This window comes from Rhinoderma darwinii, chromosome 1 (genome assembly GCF_050947455.1).
Source record: "Rhinoderma darwinii isolate aRhiDar2 chromosome 1, aRhiDar2.hap1, whole genome shotgun sequence".
Taxonomy (NCBI): Eukaryota; Metazoa; Chordata; class Amphibia; order Anura; family Rhinodermatidae; genus Rhinoderma; species Rhinoderma darwinii.
This window is the reverse complement of record NC_134687.1, coordinates 212,508,946-212,526,039: the sequence shown is the minus strand read 5'-3', so window position 1 is coordinate 212,526,039 and position 17,094 is coordinate 212,508,946. Positions and strand designations below refer to the sequence as shown.

The 17,094-nt window shown below is 39.6% G+C and overlaps 1 protein-coding gene across 3 annotated transcripts in view; it reads right to left on the bottom strand.

The window, feature by feature from the left end:
- The window catches only part of ANTXR2 (ANTXR cell adhesion molecule 2), a 194,753-nt gene that overhangs the window by 106,999 nt on the left and 70,660 nt on the right, over positions 1 to 17,094 (bottom strand). For all 3 annotated transcript variants that reach the window (XM_075861393.1, XM_075861402.1, XM_075861384.1), the window contains 2 exons: positions 16,649 to 16,709; positions 388 to 483 (listed from right to left, as the gene is read on the bottom strand). In XM_075861393.1, coding sequence (XP_075717508.1) covers positions 388 to 483; positions 16,649 to 16,709 — 157 coding nt within the window. The remainder of the gene's footprint in view (positions 1 to 387; positions 484 to 16,648; positions 16,710 to 17,094) is intronic.

Genomic DNA, 17,094 nt, shown 5'->3' with positions numbered 1-17,094 from the left:
CATATAGTAAACTAGGGCTTGAGATAACAGACATCACTCATTATAAAAGAAAGGAGTTTTGGAGATATAATGAAGAAAAAGAAGTCTTATACATCTCATAAACTACCTTGTTTTTTCTATTTTATTTATATAATGTATATATTTGTTTTTGTATCTAGTTTGTTTACTTAACAATATAGCTTGATTATTGTTCATGGTATATATTGTAATAACTTCATATATTATATATAGTTAAATCTTCTGTAAAGTTTTTAGTAGCGATGAACTACTCTTTAATCATTCTATTCTCCAAAATGTGACTCACTATGTGAATAACTCTGATTTGCTCTGGATCCTAAATATATGGATTAATAACAATTTGTTAAATTGACATTACAGAATACTTACGGGTTGTTGTCTTATTGATATGGTAAGTGCAGGCTACATTCTCTATATTTTTTCCAAATAAAAATCCATTCCCTCTTAATACAACTTGAAATTTCTCTGAAAAAAAAACCATACCTGATCATTAAAGAGGCAACAAAATATGGGTGCATATGTAAACATACATATATATATAGAGCTATATGTATCTATATATATGTATATATATATATATATATATATATATATATATATATAGATATATAGATATTTATATCTATCTATCTATCTATCTATCTATCTATCTATCTATCTATCTATCTATATATATATATATATATATAGCTATATATACATATATATTCATGTATGTATATATATATATATATATATATATATATATACATATACATATATATATATATATATATATATATATATATATATACATATATATATATATATATATATATATATATATATATATATATGCATTGATATATGTAAAAAAGAAAATAAAGAGTTGGAGCAGTACTGTGGAAGTATTAGCCAACCAAGGCTGGTGCAAAGCTTAAAAAAAAGTATTGTGCCCTCCTCATACGACACAATATCAAAAGAAGCGAAACAGCACACAAAAGTCTTCTATATTCGTCCATATTGCCGATATGAGCATGCCCACAAGCAGCTTGTCCATTAGGCCAAGCCAAACATGTGATCGGCAGTTAATGGAGATGCAGTGTAACAGTATAGCGGCAGGGTCATCAGATCTGTCTGGAAGGGTAAGTATGATGCGCATGCGCACCGCGTGGGATCTAGACATCAGATTGAACCAGATAACAAGAAAATTTCTCAACAGAGGTTACCCAAAAAGTATGGTAGAGGAACTTCTGGATAAATTACAACAGATAGATAGAATAGAATTGAGTCATGGTAAAACTGAGACTGCTAAATGAAATAGATTTCCGATGGCTTCCACCTTTAATAAGAGCAGCTCTAATATTGCAGGGATCATAGCACTAATTGATGGGGCTATGCTCCCCATATATACACATGTGTTTCTATCAAAATTTGCCTGATAATGCCTTTGAGAAGGTGAAATGTTGCAGATGATGTCTGGTGAATACACCCACTTCACTTTTGAGTACTGCTTCACTGCCCTTTTTTGAGATATATATATATATATATATATATATATATATATATATATATGTATATATATATATATATATATATATACACAAAGGACAGCTTTTAAATGATAATTTCAATTATTGAGGATAAAGATTTATTCAAAACCTACAGTGCTGTGCAAAAGTTTTAAGCAGTTGTGATAAAAGTGCTGCAAAGTAAGAATGCTTTCAAAAGTTGAAGTATTAATATTATTTTTTTATCAATTAACAAAATACAAAGTGAATGAACAGAAGACAAATCTAAATCAAATCAATATCTGGTGTGACCACTGTTTGCCTCCAAAACAGCATCAATTCTTCTAGGTACACTTGCACACAGTCATGGATTTTGTAAGATTATAGTCCGGTGTATGATTAACCAATTATACCAAACAGGGGATAATGATCATCATTTTCATATGTAGGTTAAAACACAGTCATTAACTGTAACAGGAACAGCTGTGTAGAAAGCTTAAAACTGGGTGAGGAACAACCTAACTCTGCTGCAAAGGTGAGGTTGTGGAAGGCAGTTTAATGTCACAGGTCAACCATGGCAAGACTGAGCACAGCAACAAGACACAAAGTAGTTATACTGCATCAGTATCAAAAAGGTCACTCCCAGGCAAAGAAATCCAAACAGAGTGTGATTTTAAGATGTGCTGTTTTACCCCTTCCCGACATTTGACGTATCCATACGCCAAAGTCGGGTAGGGGAAATATGGAATGGGCTCACAGAGTGAACCCGCTCCATACGATACCGACACTTCAGAGTAACGAGCGGCATCGGAGCGCGATCCCGCTTGTTTAACTCTTTAAATGCCGCGGTCAATAGCGACCGCAGCATTTAAATCATTAGAAAGCGGGGGCGACCCCCTCTAACAGCTCATCGCGCCCTCGGCAATGCAATCGCAAGAAGGCGATGGTTGCTATGGCTGCCTTGGGGCCTAATGAAGACCCCCAGGTCCGCTATCTTTGTGCTCCTATTAAGCCTGTCAGAATCACGATATACTGCAATACATTAGTATTGCAGTATATAGTGCAAGCGATCTAATGATCCCTGGTTTAAGTCCCCTAGGGGACTAATAAAAAAAGTTAAAATTAGTCAAATAAAGGCTTTTATTTCTGTAAAAAAAAATAAAAAATTAAAAGTTAAAAAAGAAACCCTTTTCCCATTTTCCCCCTAGAACATAGAAAATAAATAAATAAATAAACATAATTGGTATCACCGCATCCATAAAAGTCTGAACTATTACAATATATCATTATTTAACCCGCACGGTGAACGCCGTAAAAAAAAAATTGTAAACGCCAGAATCTCTATTTTTTGGTCACCTCATCTCCCAGAAAAAATGAAATAAAAAGTGATTTGAAACATTACATGCACCCCAAAATAGTATCATTAAAAACCACAGCTTATTCCGCCAAAAATAAGTCCTCATACCACTTAATCGACTGAAAAATAAAAAAGTTATGGCTCTCAGAATTTGGCGACACAAAATAAATTTTATTTTTTACACTTAGGTTTTTACTTGTAAAAGTAGTAAAATATAGAAAAAACTATATATTTGGTATCACCGTAATCGTATTGACCCACAGAATAAAGTTAACATGTTGTTTTAATTGCACAGTGAATTCCGTAAAACCGAAGCGCAAAAAACAATAGAGGAATCGCTGTTTTTTTCATTTTCTACCCCACACATTTTTTTCCATTTCCTAGTGCATTATATGGCAGAATAAATAGTTCTACGAAAAACTGCATCTCGTCCCGCAAAAATCATAGCACTATATCGACGGAAAAATAAAAAAGTTATGGCTTTTGGAAGGTAGGGAGGAAAAAACGAAAATGAAAATCAGAAAAATGGCTGCGGCGGGAAGGGTTTAACCCCTTAAGGACGCAGCCTTGTTTTGGCCTTAAGGCTCAGAGCCCATTTTTCAAATCTGACATATTTCACTTTATGTGGTAATAACATCGGAATGCTTAAACCTACCCAAGCGATTCTGAGACTGTTTTCTTGTGACACATTGGGCTTCATGTTCGTGGTAAAATTTGGTCGATATATTCAGTGTTTATTGGTGAAAAATGGCAAAATTTAGAGAAAATTTTGAAAAAATAGCATTTTTCAGAATTGAAATGCATCTGCTTGTAAAACAGACGGTTATACCACCCAAAATAGTTACTAGTTCACATGTCCCATATGTCTACTTTAGATTGGAATCGTTTTTACCAGAGAAACACTACTAAATATGTATTGTCCAGATTCTGCAGTTTTTAGAAATGTCCCACATGTGGCTCTACTGCGCTCGTGGAATAAAACACAAGCCCTAGAAGCAAAGAAGCACCTAGTGCATTTTGAGTCCTCTTATTTATTAGAATATATTTTAGGCAGCATGCCAGGTTTGAAGAGGTGTTGAGGTGCCAAAACAGTAGGAATCCCCCAATAGTGACCCCATTTTGGAAACTACACCCCTCAAGGAATAAATTTATGGTGGTTGTTACAATTTTGACCACACAGTTTTTTCACAGCACCTATTTGAATTGGGCTGTGAAATGAAAAAATTGTCATTTTTTCCAATAAGATGTCATTTTTTATCAAAATTTCAGTGCAGCAATACCCCATTTGTGGCGATAAACTGCCGTTTGGGCCCATGGGAGGCCTCAGAAGGGAAGGAGCACTGTGTGTTCTTTGGAGGGCAGATTTTGCTGGTTTGGTTTTCGGGTGCCATGTCGCATTTGCAGAGCCTCAGAGGTATCAAAGCAATGGAAACCTACCAGAAGTGACCCCATTTTGGAAACTACACCCCTCAAGGAATTCATTTATGGGTAATGTGACCATTTAGACCCCATAGTTTCTTCACAGAACTTATTTGAATTTGGCTGGGAATTAAAAAAAATATATTTTTTCCAATAATATGTCGTTTTAGCTCAAAAATTCTTATTTTCACAAGAAATAAAATACTCAATTTTGTTGCCCAATTTGTCCTGAGTGTGGCAATACCCCATTTGTGGTGATAAACTGCCGTTTGGGCCCATGGGAAGGCTCAGAAGGAAAGGAGCGCTATGTGTTTGTTGGAGTCCAGATTTTGCTGGATTGGTTTTCGGGTGCCATGTTGCATTTGCAGAGCCCCAGAGGTATCAAAGCAATGGAAACGCACAGAAGTGACCCCATTTTGGAAACTACACCCCTCAAGGAATTCATTTATGGTTGTTGTTACCATTTTGACCGCACAGTTTTTTCACAGCACCTATTTGAATTGGGCTGTGAAATGAAAAAAATTACATTTTTTCCAATAAGATGTCATTTTTTATCAAAATTTCTTATTTTCACAGGGAACAAAATACCCCATTTTGTTGCCCAATTTCTCCTGAGTGCAGCACTACCCCATTTGTGGTGATAAACTGCAGTTTGGGCCCATGGGAGGCCTCAGAAGTGAAGTAGCGCTGTGTGTTCTTTGGAGTGCAGATTTTGCTGGTTTGGTTTTCGGGTGCCATCTCGCATTTGCAGAGCCCCAGAGGTATCAAAGCAATGGAAACCAACCAGAACTGACCCCATTTTGGAAACTACACCCGTCAAGGAATTCATTTATGGGTAATGTGACCATTTAGACCCCATAGTTTCTTCACAGAACTTATTTGAATTTGGCTGGGAATTAAAAAAAATATATTTTTTCCAATAATATGTCGTTTTAGCTCAAAAATTCTTATTTTCACAAGAAATAAAATACTCAATTTTGTTGCCCAATTTGTCCTGAGTGTGGCAATACCCCATTTGTGGTGATAAACTGCCGTTTGGGCCCATGGGAAGGCTCAGAAGGAAAGGAGCGCTATTTGTTCTTTGGAGTCTAGATTTTGCTGGATTGGTTTTCGGGTGCCATGTCGCATTTGCAGAGCCCCAGAGGTATCAAAGCAATAGAAACCAACCACAAATGACCCCATTTTGGAAACTACACCCCTCAAGGAATTCATTTATGGGTGTTGTGACCATTTTGACCCCATAGTTTTTTCACAGAACTTATTTGAATTGGGCTGGGAATTAAAACAAAATTGTTTTTTTCAAATAATATGTCGTTTTGGCTGAAAATTTCTTATTTCCACAAGAAACAAAATACCCCATTCTGTTGCGCAATTTGTTCTGAGTGCCGCAACATCCCATTTGTGGTGAAAAACTGCCGTTTGGGCCCATGGGAGGGCTCAGAAGGAAAGGACCACCATTTGGCCTACTGGGGATTTTCTAGTGCGAAGTCATGTATGCAGAAGCCCCTGAGGTACCAGTACAGTTGAAACCCGCAAGAAGTGACCCCGTTTTAAAAACGACACCCTTAATGCATTCATCTAGAGGTGTAGTGAGCATTTTGACCGGAGACCTACACCCCATAAACTGTAATGTGGGTTCTCCCGGATACGGCAATACCCTACATGTGGCTGTTATCAGCTGCCTGGGCACACAGCAGGGCCCAGAGGGGAAAGACGAGGTGGGATAAGCTGTGCGGAGTGCATCAGGGTAAGTAAAATTGGGGTAAATTATAAACCGAGGCATGTATGATAAATTTTAAAACACTCTTTCATACAGAGCTCTGGTTATTCGGGACACGTGTCACATTGATATATTGTGTCATCCCTTATCGCCCTCTTATAGCAGACTTTGCACCTCTTTTGACTTTTTCCCTTCTTGCCAGTTTGGGGAACTTCTCCTGGAAAGTGTTGCCCTGGTACGATGCGTGTGGCCCCGCTTCCAGAAGTACTGGGTGCCCCCCCCCTTCTTGGACCCTAAAGATTAGGTTCTTGATAATCACCTCTTGAAATTCCAGGAAAGTTCCCCTCTGGCCTGCACATCGATGTAGCACGTACGCATTGTACAATGCCATCTGTATGATGTGCACCGCCAGCTTCTTATACCACACCGCATGGCGCTGTAGGGCTTCAGGATTTGATATGACAAGTCCACACCTCCCATGTACCTATTGTAGTCCAGGATGCAGTCTGGTTTGGGGGTGGCCTTTCCTTCATGTATCCTAAACCTGTAGGTATACCCTGATGCACTCTCACATAGCTTATACATCTTCACGCCATACCTTGCCCTCTTACCCGGCAGGTACTCGCGGAATTGAACCCTCCCTTTAAAATGTACCAGGGACTCATCAATAGAAATACACTTCTCGGGGGTGTATGCTTGGGAAAACCGGGCACTGAAACGGTCTAATAGGGGTCTCCGTTTATACAAACGGTCAAAACTGGGGTCATCTCGGGGTGGGCACGGCTCATTATCAGTATAATGTAAGAAGCGAAGTATTGCCTAATTTTTATTTTTTTTTAAGTTACAGTTCAGTTCTGAAGTTGCTTTGAGGGGCCCATATATTAGAAACCCCTATCAAACACCCCATTTTAGAAACTAGACCCCTCAAAGTATTCACAACAGCATTTAGAAAGTTTATGAACCCTTTAGGTGTTTCACAGAAATTTAGAGCAAAGTAGAGGTGAAATGTAAATTTTTTTTTTGTCAGAAAATCCTCTTTATACCATTTTTTTTATAACACAAAAGGATTTATCAGAGAAACGCAACTTAATACTTATTACCCAGATTCTGCAGTTTTGAGAAATAGCCCACATGTGGCCCTAGTGTGGTAATGGACTGAAGCACCGGCCTCCGAAGCAAAGGACCACCTAGTGGATTTGAGGCCTCTTTTTTATTAGGTACCATGTCCGGTTTGAAGAGGTCTTGTGGTGTCAAAACATTGGAAACCCCCCAAAAGTTACCCCAATTTGGAAACTAGACCCCTTGAGGAATCCATTGTAGTTTTCTTGGGGTGCATGCAGCTTTTTGATCAGTTTTTTCTCTATTTTTAGGTGGGGTGGTGACTAAAAAACAGCAATTCTACGATTGTTTTTTTATTCTATTTTTTTTACAGCGTTCACCGTGCGCTATAAATGACATATTCACTTTATTCTGCGGGGTGATACAATTACGGAGATACCCTATGTTTATAGTTTTTTTGTATGACTTATGGCGTTTGCACAATAAAATAAGTTTTGTAAAAAATCATGTACTTTTTGTGTTACCTTTTTCTAAGCGCCAGAACTTTTTTATTTTTCAATCAATAAAGCCGTGCGAGGACTTATTTTTTGCATAACAAACTGTAGTTTCGGTTAGTACCATTTGTAGGTACATGCGACTTTTTGATCTCTTTTTATTTCATTTTTTGGGAGGTGAAGTGACCAAACAATTGTGGTTGTGGTTTATTATTATTTTCTTTTACGGCGTTCACCGTGCGGGATAAATAATGAAATCATTTTGTAGTTCAGGCCGTTACGGACGCGGCGATACCAATTATGTATAGTTTATTTGTTTGTTTATATATTTTTATTAATAATAAATGACTGACAAGGTAAAAAGGGTGATTTTTACTTTTAATACTTTTAAAACTTTTATTTTCTTATTTTTACACATCTTTTTTTTACTTTTTTTTTACTTTATTACTTTGTCCCACTAGGGGACATGAGGGCAGGAGGCCCTGATCGCTATTCTAATACACTGCACTACATGTGTAGTGCAGTGTATTAGAACTGTCAGCTACTCACTGACAGCAAGCATAGTGCGTCTTGACGTTGTCAGGACCCACTAGGCTTCCGTCTATGGCATAGCCGGACGCCATTGTTTGGTGTCCGGTTGCCATAGTCACTATCGCCGGCCGCTATCGTGTAGCAGGCCGGCGATGGCAGCTTAACCCCTAAAAAGCCGCGATCTCTATAGAACGCGGCTTTTAACCCCTTCAGGACAAAGCTCATTTTGGCCTTCAGGACCAGACCCATTTTTTCAAATCTGACATATTTCACTTTATGTGGTAATAACTCCGGAATGCTTTTACCTAGCAAAGTGATTCTGAGATTGTTTTCTCGTGAGACATTGGACTTTATGATAGTGGAAAAATTTGGTCGATAAATTCAATATTTATCAGTGAAAAGCACCAAAATTTTGTGAAAAAATTCAAAAATTAGCATTTTTCTAAATGTAAATGTATCTGCTTGTAAGACAGGCAGTTATACCACACAAAATTTTTGCTAATTAACATCCCCCATATGTCTACTTTAGATTGGCATCGTTTTTTGAACGTCCTTTTATTTTTCTATGACATCACAAGGCTTAGAACTTTAGCAGCAATTTCTCACATTTTCAAGAAAATTTCAAAAGGCTATTTTTACAGGGGCCAGTTCAGTTGTGAAGCGGCTTTTAGGGCCTTATATATTAGAAACCGCCAAAAAGTCACCCCATTTTAAAAACTTCACCCCTTAAAGTATTCAAAACAGCATTTAGAAAGTTTCTTAACCCTTTAAATGTTTCACAGAAATTAAATCAACGTAGAGGTGAAATTTTCAAATGTCATTTTATTTTTGCAGAAATTCATTTTTAATCTATTTTTTCTGTAACACAGAAGTTTTTACCAGAGAAACGCAACTCAATATCTATTGCCCAGATTCTGCAGTTTTTTTAAATATCCCACATGTGGCCCTAGTGTGGTAATGGACTGAAGCACAGGCCTCAGAAGCAAACGAGCACCCAGTGGATTTTGGGCCTCCTTTTTATTAGAAAATATTTTAGGCACCATGTCAGGTTTGAAGGGCTCTTTTGGTGCCAAAACAGTGGAAATCCACCAAAAGTGACCCCATTTGGGAAAGTACACCCCTTGAGGAAATTATCTAGGGGTATAGTGAGCATTTTGACCCCGCAGGTTTTTTGCAGAAATTATTGGAATTAGGCCGTGAAAATTTAAATCTACATTCTTTCAAAGAAAATGTAGGTTTAGCTAATTTTTTCTAATTTCCACAAGGACTAAAGGAGAAAAAGCACCGCAACATTTGTAAAGCAATTTCTCCCGAGAAAAACAATACCCCACATGTGGTAATAAATGGCTGTTTGGACCCACGGCAGGGCTTAGAAGGGAAAGAGCGCCATTTGGCTTTTGGAGCTCAAATTTAGCAGGAATGGTTTGCGGAGGCCATGTCGCATTTGCAAAGCCCCTAAGGGACCAAAACAGTGAAAACGCCAAAAAAGTGACTCCATTGAGAAAACTACACCCCTTGAGGAATCCATCTAGGGGTGTAGTGAGCATTTTGACCCCACAGGTTTTTTGCAGAAATTATTGAAAATGGGCCATGAAAATGAAAATCGACATTCTTTCAAAGAAAATGTAGGTTTAGCTAATTTTTTCTAATTTCCACAAGGACTAAAGGAGAAAAAGCAACACAACATTTGTAAAGCAATTTCTCCCGAGTAAAACAATACCCCACATGTGGTAATAAATGGCTGTTTGGACCCACAGCAGGGCTTAGAAGGGAAAGAGCGCCATTTGGCTTTTGGAGCTCAAATTTAGCAGGAATGGTTTGCGGAGGCCATGTCGCATTTGCAAAGCCCCTAAGGGACCAAAACAGTGAAAACGCCAAAAAAGTGACTCCATTGAGAAAACTACACCCCTTGAGGAATCCATCTAGGGGTGTAGTGAGCATTTTGACCTCACAGGTGTTTCATAGATTTTATTAGAATTGGGCAGTGAAAATAAAAAAAATCCTTTTTCTTCAATAAGACGTAGCTTTAGCTCAAAATTTTTTATTTTCTCAACAAATAAAGGAAAAAAAGAACCCCAACATTTGTAAAGCAACTTCTCTGGAGTACGGCAATACCCCACACGTGGTCATAAATTGCTGTTTAGACACACGGCAGGGCTCAGAAGGGAAGGTGCGCCATTTGCTTTTGGTGTACAGATTTCAATTTTTATGCGGTGTTTCCCGGTTTTAGAAGCACCCTACGTGTGGCCCTAATCTTTTGCCTGGACATTCGACAGGGCTCAGGAGTGAAAGAGTACCATGTAACATTGAGGCCTAATTTGGCGACATATAAAGTATTGGTTCACAATTGCAGAGGCTTTGATGTGAAATAAAAGAAACCCCTGAGAAGTGACCCCATTTTGGAAACTATACCCCTCAAGGCATTTATTAAAGGGTGTAGTGAGCATTTTCACCCCACGTGTCTTTTCCATAAATGATTGCGCTGCCGAAGGTACAAATTAAAATTTTGCCCTAGATATGCCAATTCATTGTCAAATATGTGGTGCCCAGCTTGTGCCACTGGGGAAACACACCTCAAAAATTGTTAGAAGGGTTCTCCCGGGTATGGCGATGCCATATATGTGGACGTAAACAGCTGTTTGGACATGCTGTAGGGCTCAGATGGGTGGGAGCGCCATTTGGCTTTTGGAGCGAGGAATTTGCTTGGTAATAGTTTTGTTTGGAGTATCACTGTTGTTTCCGTTTATAATGTGGGGCATATGTGAGCTAGGCAGAGTACATCGGGGCATAGTCAGGTGGTATAATAATAAGGTAAAAAAAATAATAAAATTATCCATAGATGTGTGTTACGCTGTGATCGATCCTTTCTGCACAGGCCGGTGTCGCACTGATAACTGGCGTCCTTCCTTATCCCCTTTTTGGTCCACACTCCGCACCTTTGCAGTTTGGGGAATTTTGCCGGGAAAGTGTTGTCCTGGTATAATACGGACGCCCTCGTTCCAGCGGATATGGTTGGGCCCTCCCCTTCCTGGTTCCCTAATTTTAGTGCCTTGATACATCGCCTTTTGAAACAGAAGAAATGTTCCCCTCGGGCCGGCACAACCGGATATTTTTCTTTCCTGACTTATTGGAGCCTTAACTTATTTTATTTTTTCATAGACGTAGTGGTATGAGAGCTCTTTTTTTACGGCACGAGCTGTAGCTTTTATTGGTACCATATTGGGGTACTTGCAACTTTTTGATCACTTGTTATCCTTTTTTTGGGAGGCAAGGTGACAAAAAAACAACAATTCTGCCATAAATGTTTTTTTATATACAGCGTTCACCATGCGTTATAAACTACATGTTACCTTTATTCTGCGGGTCAGTACGATTCCGTCGATACCAAATTTATAGAACTTTTTTATATCTTTTTGCACAATAAAATTACTTTTGGAAAGAGAATGTATTTCTTCTGTCGCGATGTTGTGAGAGCCATAACTCTTAAATTTTTTCGTCGATGAGCTGTGTAAGGGTTTGTTTTTTGCGAGACGAGGTAAAGATTTTATAGGTACCATTTTTGGATACATGCGACTTTTTGATCACTTTTTATTTCAATTTTTGGAAGACAGTGACCAAAAAAACAGTAATTATGTTTGTTTTTTACGGCGTTCACTGCGCTGGATAAATAACATAATATTTTTATAGTTTACGGTCGCAGCGATACCAAATATGTATGGCTTTATTATTTTTTTCAATAATAAATGACTTGATAAGGGAAAAAGGGCGATTGTGTTTTATTTTATTACTTGAAACTTTTATTGTATGTTTTACAACTTTTATTTTTACTTTTTTTACACTTTTTTTTTACACTTTTCATTAGTCCCACTAGGGGACTTGAAGGTCCAACTGTTTGTTTGATGTTCTAATACATTGCACTACCTATGTAGTGCAATGTATTGGAACTGTCAGTTGTTCACTGACAGCAAGCCGATCAGGCTCCGCCTCTGGGCGGGCCTAATCAGCTTACGTAATGGCAGACAGGAGTCCATTGTTAGGGCTCCTGTTGCCATAGTAGCAGTCGCCAGCCTTGCCATCGCGTGGCAAGGCTGCCGATTTGCTATAAAGCTCTAGGATGCAGCGATCACAATGGATCGCTGCATCGAAGGGGTTAATGGCAGGAATCGGAGCTAGCGCCGGTTCCTGGCTATAGATCAGTGTGTCCGCTGTAACATACAGCGGACATCCACTGCTGATGACGCCGGCTCAGCTTCTGAGCTGGAAGCTGAGCCGGCGCCATCTTGCCGATGGTACCGGAAGCCTCCTGGGCCCCGCCGACGACGGGGCATAGGAGGATTCCGTTACTGGCGGACCGGGAGGTAAGTATAAGCCCTCCGATCGCTTTTGCAGCCACCGGCAACCCAGCGATCACGTTGCTGGGGCGCCGGTGGCTATAAACTCCTCACATGCTGCGATCTCTATTGAACGCAGCATGTGAGGGGTTAGTCGGCCGGATCGGATGCTAGTTCCGGTCCTGGCCGATACCTCAGGGTGACAGCTGTAACATACAGCTGTCACCCGGCGGTGATGTCGCTGGCTCAGCTCCTGAGCCAGCTTCATCTCCATCACGTACAGTTACGTGAAAAGGCGGTAAGACATCAGCTTTAATCACGTAACTGTACGTGATTGGGCGAGAAGGGGTTAATCAGCGGGGACACAGCGATCGGTCCCCGCTGTAGGAGCTGTGACAGCTGCTGTACGAGACAGGAGCTGTCACAGCTCCTGTATGTGTCGGGAGGACGGCCGAAACGGCCGTTACTCCCGAGACGTACTATTAGGTCATGGAGCGCTAACGATGCAGCAGCCATGACCTAATAGTACGTCCAGGAGCGGGAAGGGGTTAAGCTATTTTGAAGAAGCACAAAGAAACAGGCAACGTTGAGGACTGTAGATGCAGTGGCTGTTAAAGGAAACTTAGTGCAGCAGTTCAAAGGCACATCACGCTTACTTCCCTTCTAAATCAGAAGATGTCCAGCAGTACCAACAGCTTAGAAATGGCAGAAACCAGTGGGAACTAGGTACACACATCTCTTGCTCAGAGAAGTCTGGCAAGTCTGGCAAGAAGTGGCCTACATGAAAGAATTCCCGCCAAAAATGCATAGCTTTAATGTGAAAACAAGGCCAAGCGACTCAACTATGCACAACAACATAGGAACTGGGATGCAGTAAATAGCAGCAGGTGCTCTGGACTGATGAGTCAAAATTAAAAAAATGTGCCTGGACCAGAAGGCAGTTTGCTGCGAAGGGCCGGAGAGTGGTACAATAATGAGTGACTGCAGGCAACAGTGAAGCATGGCGGAGGGCTCCAAGTTTGGGGCTGCAAATGAGAAAATGGAGTTGGGGATTTGGTCAGGATTAATGGTGTACTTAATACGGAGCTATACAGGCAGAAACCTATCCATTAAGAACTATCTTCAGCGTAAAGAAGAACAAGGAGCCCTGGAAGTGATGATATGGCCCCCACAGAGCCCTGATCTCAACATCATCAAGTCTGTTTGGGATTACATGAAGAGACAGAAGGATTTGAGGACGCCTTCATACATAGAAGATCTATGGTTAGTTCTCCAAGATGTTTGGTCCAAATCTCCCTGCCAAGTAGAAGAATTTTAAAGGCAAAGGGTGGTCACATCAAATATTAATTTGATTTAGATATCTCTTCTGTTCGTTCACTTTCCATTTTGTTAATTGATAAAAAAAAACTACTAACACTTCTATTTTTGAAAGCATTCTTACTTTGAAGCATTATTTCACAACTGCATAAAACCTTTGCACAGTACTGTACATCACCCATGTGAAAAAGTAATTGCCCCCTAAGCCTAATAACAAGTTCTGACACACTTGTCAGTAACAACTGCAATCAAACGTTTGCGATAACTTGCGTTGAGTCTTTTACATCGCTGAGGAAAAATTTTGGCACCATCTTCTTTGCAGAATTGTTTTAATTCGACTACATTGGAGGGTTTTTGAGCTGTTGTTTCCTTCAATGCTGATTAACCCAACTGCACTTGAGCTTTAGGTCACAAACGAGCAGACATTCTCCTTCAGGATTTTCTGATAGAGAGCAGAGTTCATGATTCAATTAACTATGACAAGTTGTCCAGGTCCTGCTGAGGCAAAGCAGCTGCAGAACATCACTTTACCACCACCATGTTTGACTGTTGATATGATGTTTTCATGGGGAAATTAGATGTTAGTTTTACGAGACCCATGCCTTCCAAAAAAGTTACACATTTTACTTATCAGTCAACAGAATATTATCCCATAAGTTTCGGGAGTCATCTAGATGTTTTTTGGCAATTGTGAGACAAGCCTTTGTGATTTTTTTAGTCAGCAGTGGTTTGGGCCTTACAATTCCCTGAATGATGCAATTTTCCTTCCAGTTTCTTTCTTATTGTGAAATCGTGTATTGACCTTAACTGAGGTAAATAAGGCCTGCAGTTATTTAGATGTTTGTCTAGGTTCTTTGGTGACCTCCTGAATGAGTGGTTGCTACGCTTATGGTCAAATTTTGGTAGGCCAGCCACTCCTCACAAAAGCTCACCACTGTTCCAAGTTTTTTCCATTTATGGATAATAGCTCTCACTGTGGTTCGCTGGAGTCACAGTCTTAACAAAAGCTTTGTAACCCTTTCCAGACCAATAGTATTCAATTACTTTGTTTTGTGTCTGTATTTGAATCTCTTTAGAACGTAATATTATCTGCTGCTTTTTGAGATCTTCCAGCCTGCTTCACATTGCCAGACAGGTTCTACTTAAAGAGGCTCTGTCACGAGTTTATTAATTTCCTATCTTCTAACTAATCTAATAGGCGCTTTGATGCTGATAACTAATGTGTGATTTGTTTTAAAAAAAAAAGTTTCATTATTTTAAAAGTTATGTTCATTTTTATACATATGCTAATTTGGCTCTAATAGCCAAATGGGAGGTTACATTTTATTTTCACTCTGGGCGGTGTAAAGACAACTGTATGACACTGTCCAATCAGGGTCATACAGGTCTCCTCTTCACAGCCCAGTGTGATCTCTGCTTCAATCGCGAGATCACGCTGTGTTGTCATTTCCGGCCGCAGGTCCTTCACCACAGCAACTCAGCGGTACTCCAAGAAGACGGTCCCTACATCGCCTCCAATGGTGACGGACGACTCGCATCCACAACAGATTACAAACAAACCATGTGTGCAGACTGAGCCTGAAGTCATGTGCTACTCCTTTCCATCTGCCCCCTCTTGTTACTAACCTACAGTCTGTCTTACTGTAAGATTAATAAAATGCCGTTCTTAGGCTTCGTTCACATCTGCGCTTTGGCTCCGTTCCGACATTCCATCGGAGCTTTCCGTCGGAGCGGAACCCTGACAGACACAAACGGAAACCATAGGTTTCCGTTTCCATCACCATTGAGTTCAATGGTGAGAGATCCGGTACCAATGGTTTCCGCTTGTCTCCGTTGGGCAAGGGTTCCGTCGTTTTGACGTAATCAATGCCGTAGTTGACTAGGCTATTGATTCCCTCAAAATGACGGAACTCTTGCACAACGGAGACAAACGGAAACCATTGGCACCAGATCCGTCACCTGTGAAATCAATGGTGATGCAAACGGAAAATGATGTGTCTGTCAGGGCTCCGTTTTGGCGGAAAGCTCAGACGGAACGTCGGAACGGAGCCCTAGCGCAAATGTGAATGAAGTCTTAGTGGCAAAAGACTGAGTATCATAGTGGGGTCAAGGAGAAGAGAAGAGATACAAAGTCTTCTATCTACCTCTTGAAGAGCCGCACCTAGTCTAGGCTAGATAATAATATTCAAATAGACAAGTTAGAGTTGTCTAGTGGTAAAACAGTAAAGAAAAAAAAAAAGAAAAGCAGCATTATAATGGGGTTAGGTTAAGAGATGGGTGTAGAATTGTGTTGTAGGATTTACCTACATTCATATTATTGTTTAGAATCTCAACCTTAAAGCTGGTAATGGTGCTCCAGCCCTTCAGCACTATAAAAGAGCTAAAAAAAAAAGATGTTTATGGCTTACTATAGAGCTAACTTTGTACTTGCCACCTTCCCAGCTGTTTTGCTTTTTAATGCACTTTTGATCATTTTTATGGCTTGCATTGCATTGTATCTCCTTTTATGAACATGTAACGCGAAATGCTTCCTTTTTTTTTCCTCTAGCCCAGCATTCTGATTACATTGTTGTCAACTGCTGAACTATCAATAAACTAAAATAAACCTAAAGAATATTAAACCTGGTAACTGTAGGGTGTAATATTAAAAAATAAATAAACATGTAGCGTTCTTGCTTTGAGTACATTTTACACAGTTATCGTCAACCACTTTTATTTATTTTTTCAGATCAACTTCCTTTCCATAAAATATTTTTACATGAATATTTATCTGGCTGTAAGACAGAATAGCCAGAGAAGGAAGTTATACTTTATGTGGCGATAGCAAATACTACTAGAAAGTAGAATAAAGCTCTAGCAAGCCAGTATACCCTGCAGTCAGGAAACCGTAATAAAAACATCAATTTTCTTACCTCCAACACAGACAGATGATGGGTCCACATACAAGATTTCTGTGCACGACTTCTTTAAGATCTACAGAAAATAAAATTTGCTTGTGTTAACATATTTACCATAACATGAATATGACAAAAATGTAAAAATAGTTTTAAGTTCAAAATAGGTTTTTCTTTTATTCCTTTTTTTTGCCATGATACAATTCTCAGCCTGAGGAACTGTGTTCACGCCACGTTCGCCACCAAATATGTATATATGCATATGATTATGCAGTTGCGTATTTCTGCTACTGACTTCCATTATAAAAAAAAGTTTAAAAGGGTTATTCAGGAGAGAGGAACTATGTAAACGATGAAGAGGCAGTGACGCTCGTATGGCCCCTTCAAACAGCTGGTGGGCGGGAGTGCCGACGGTCGGAACCCCACCGATCTAATTTTGATTGCCTATCCAAAGGATAGGCCAT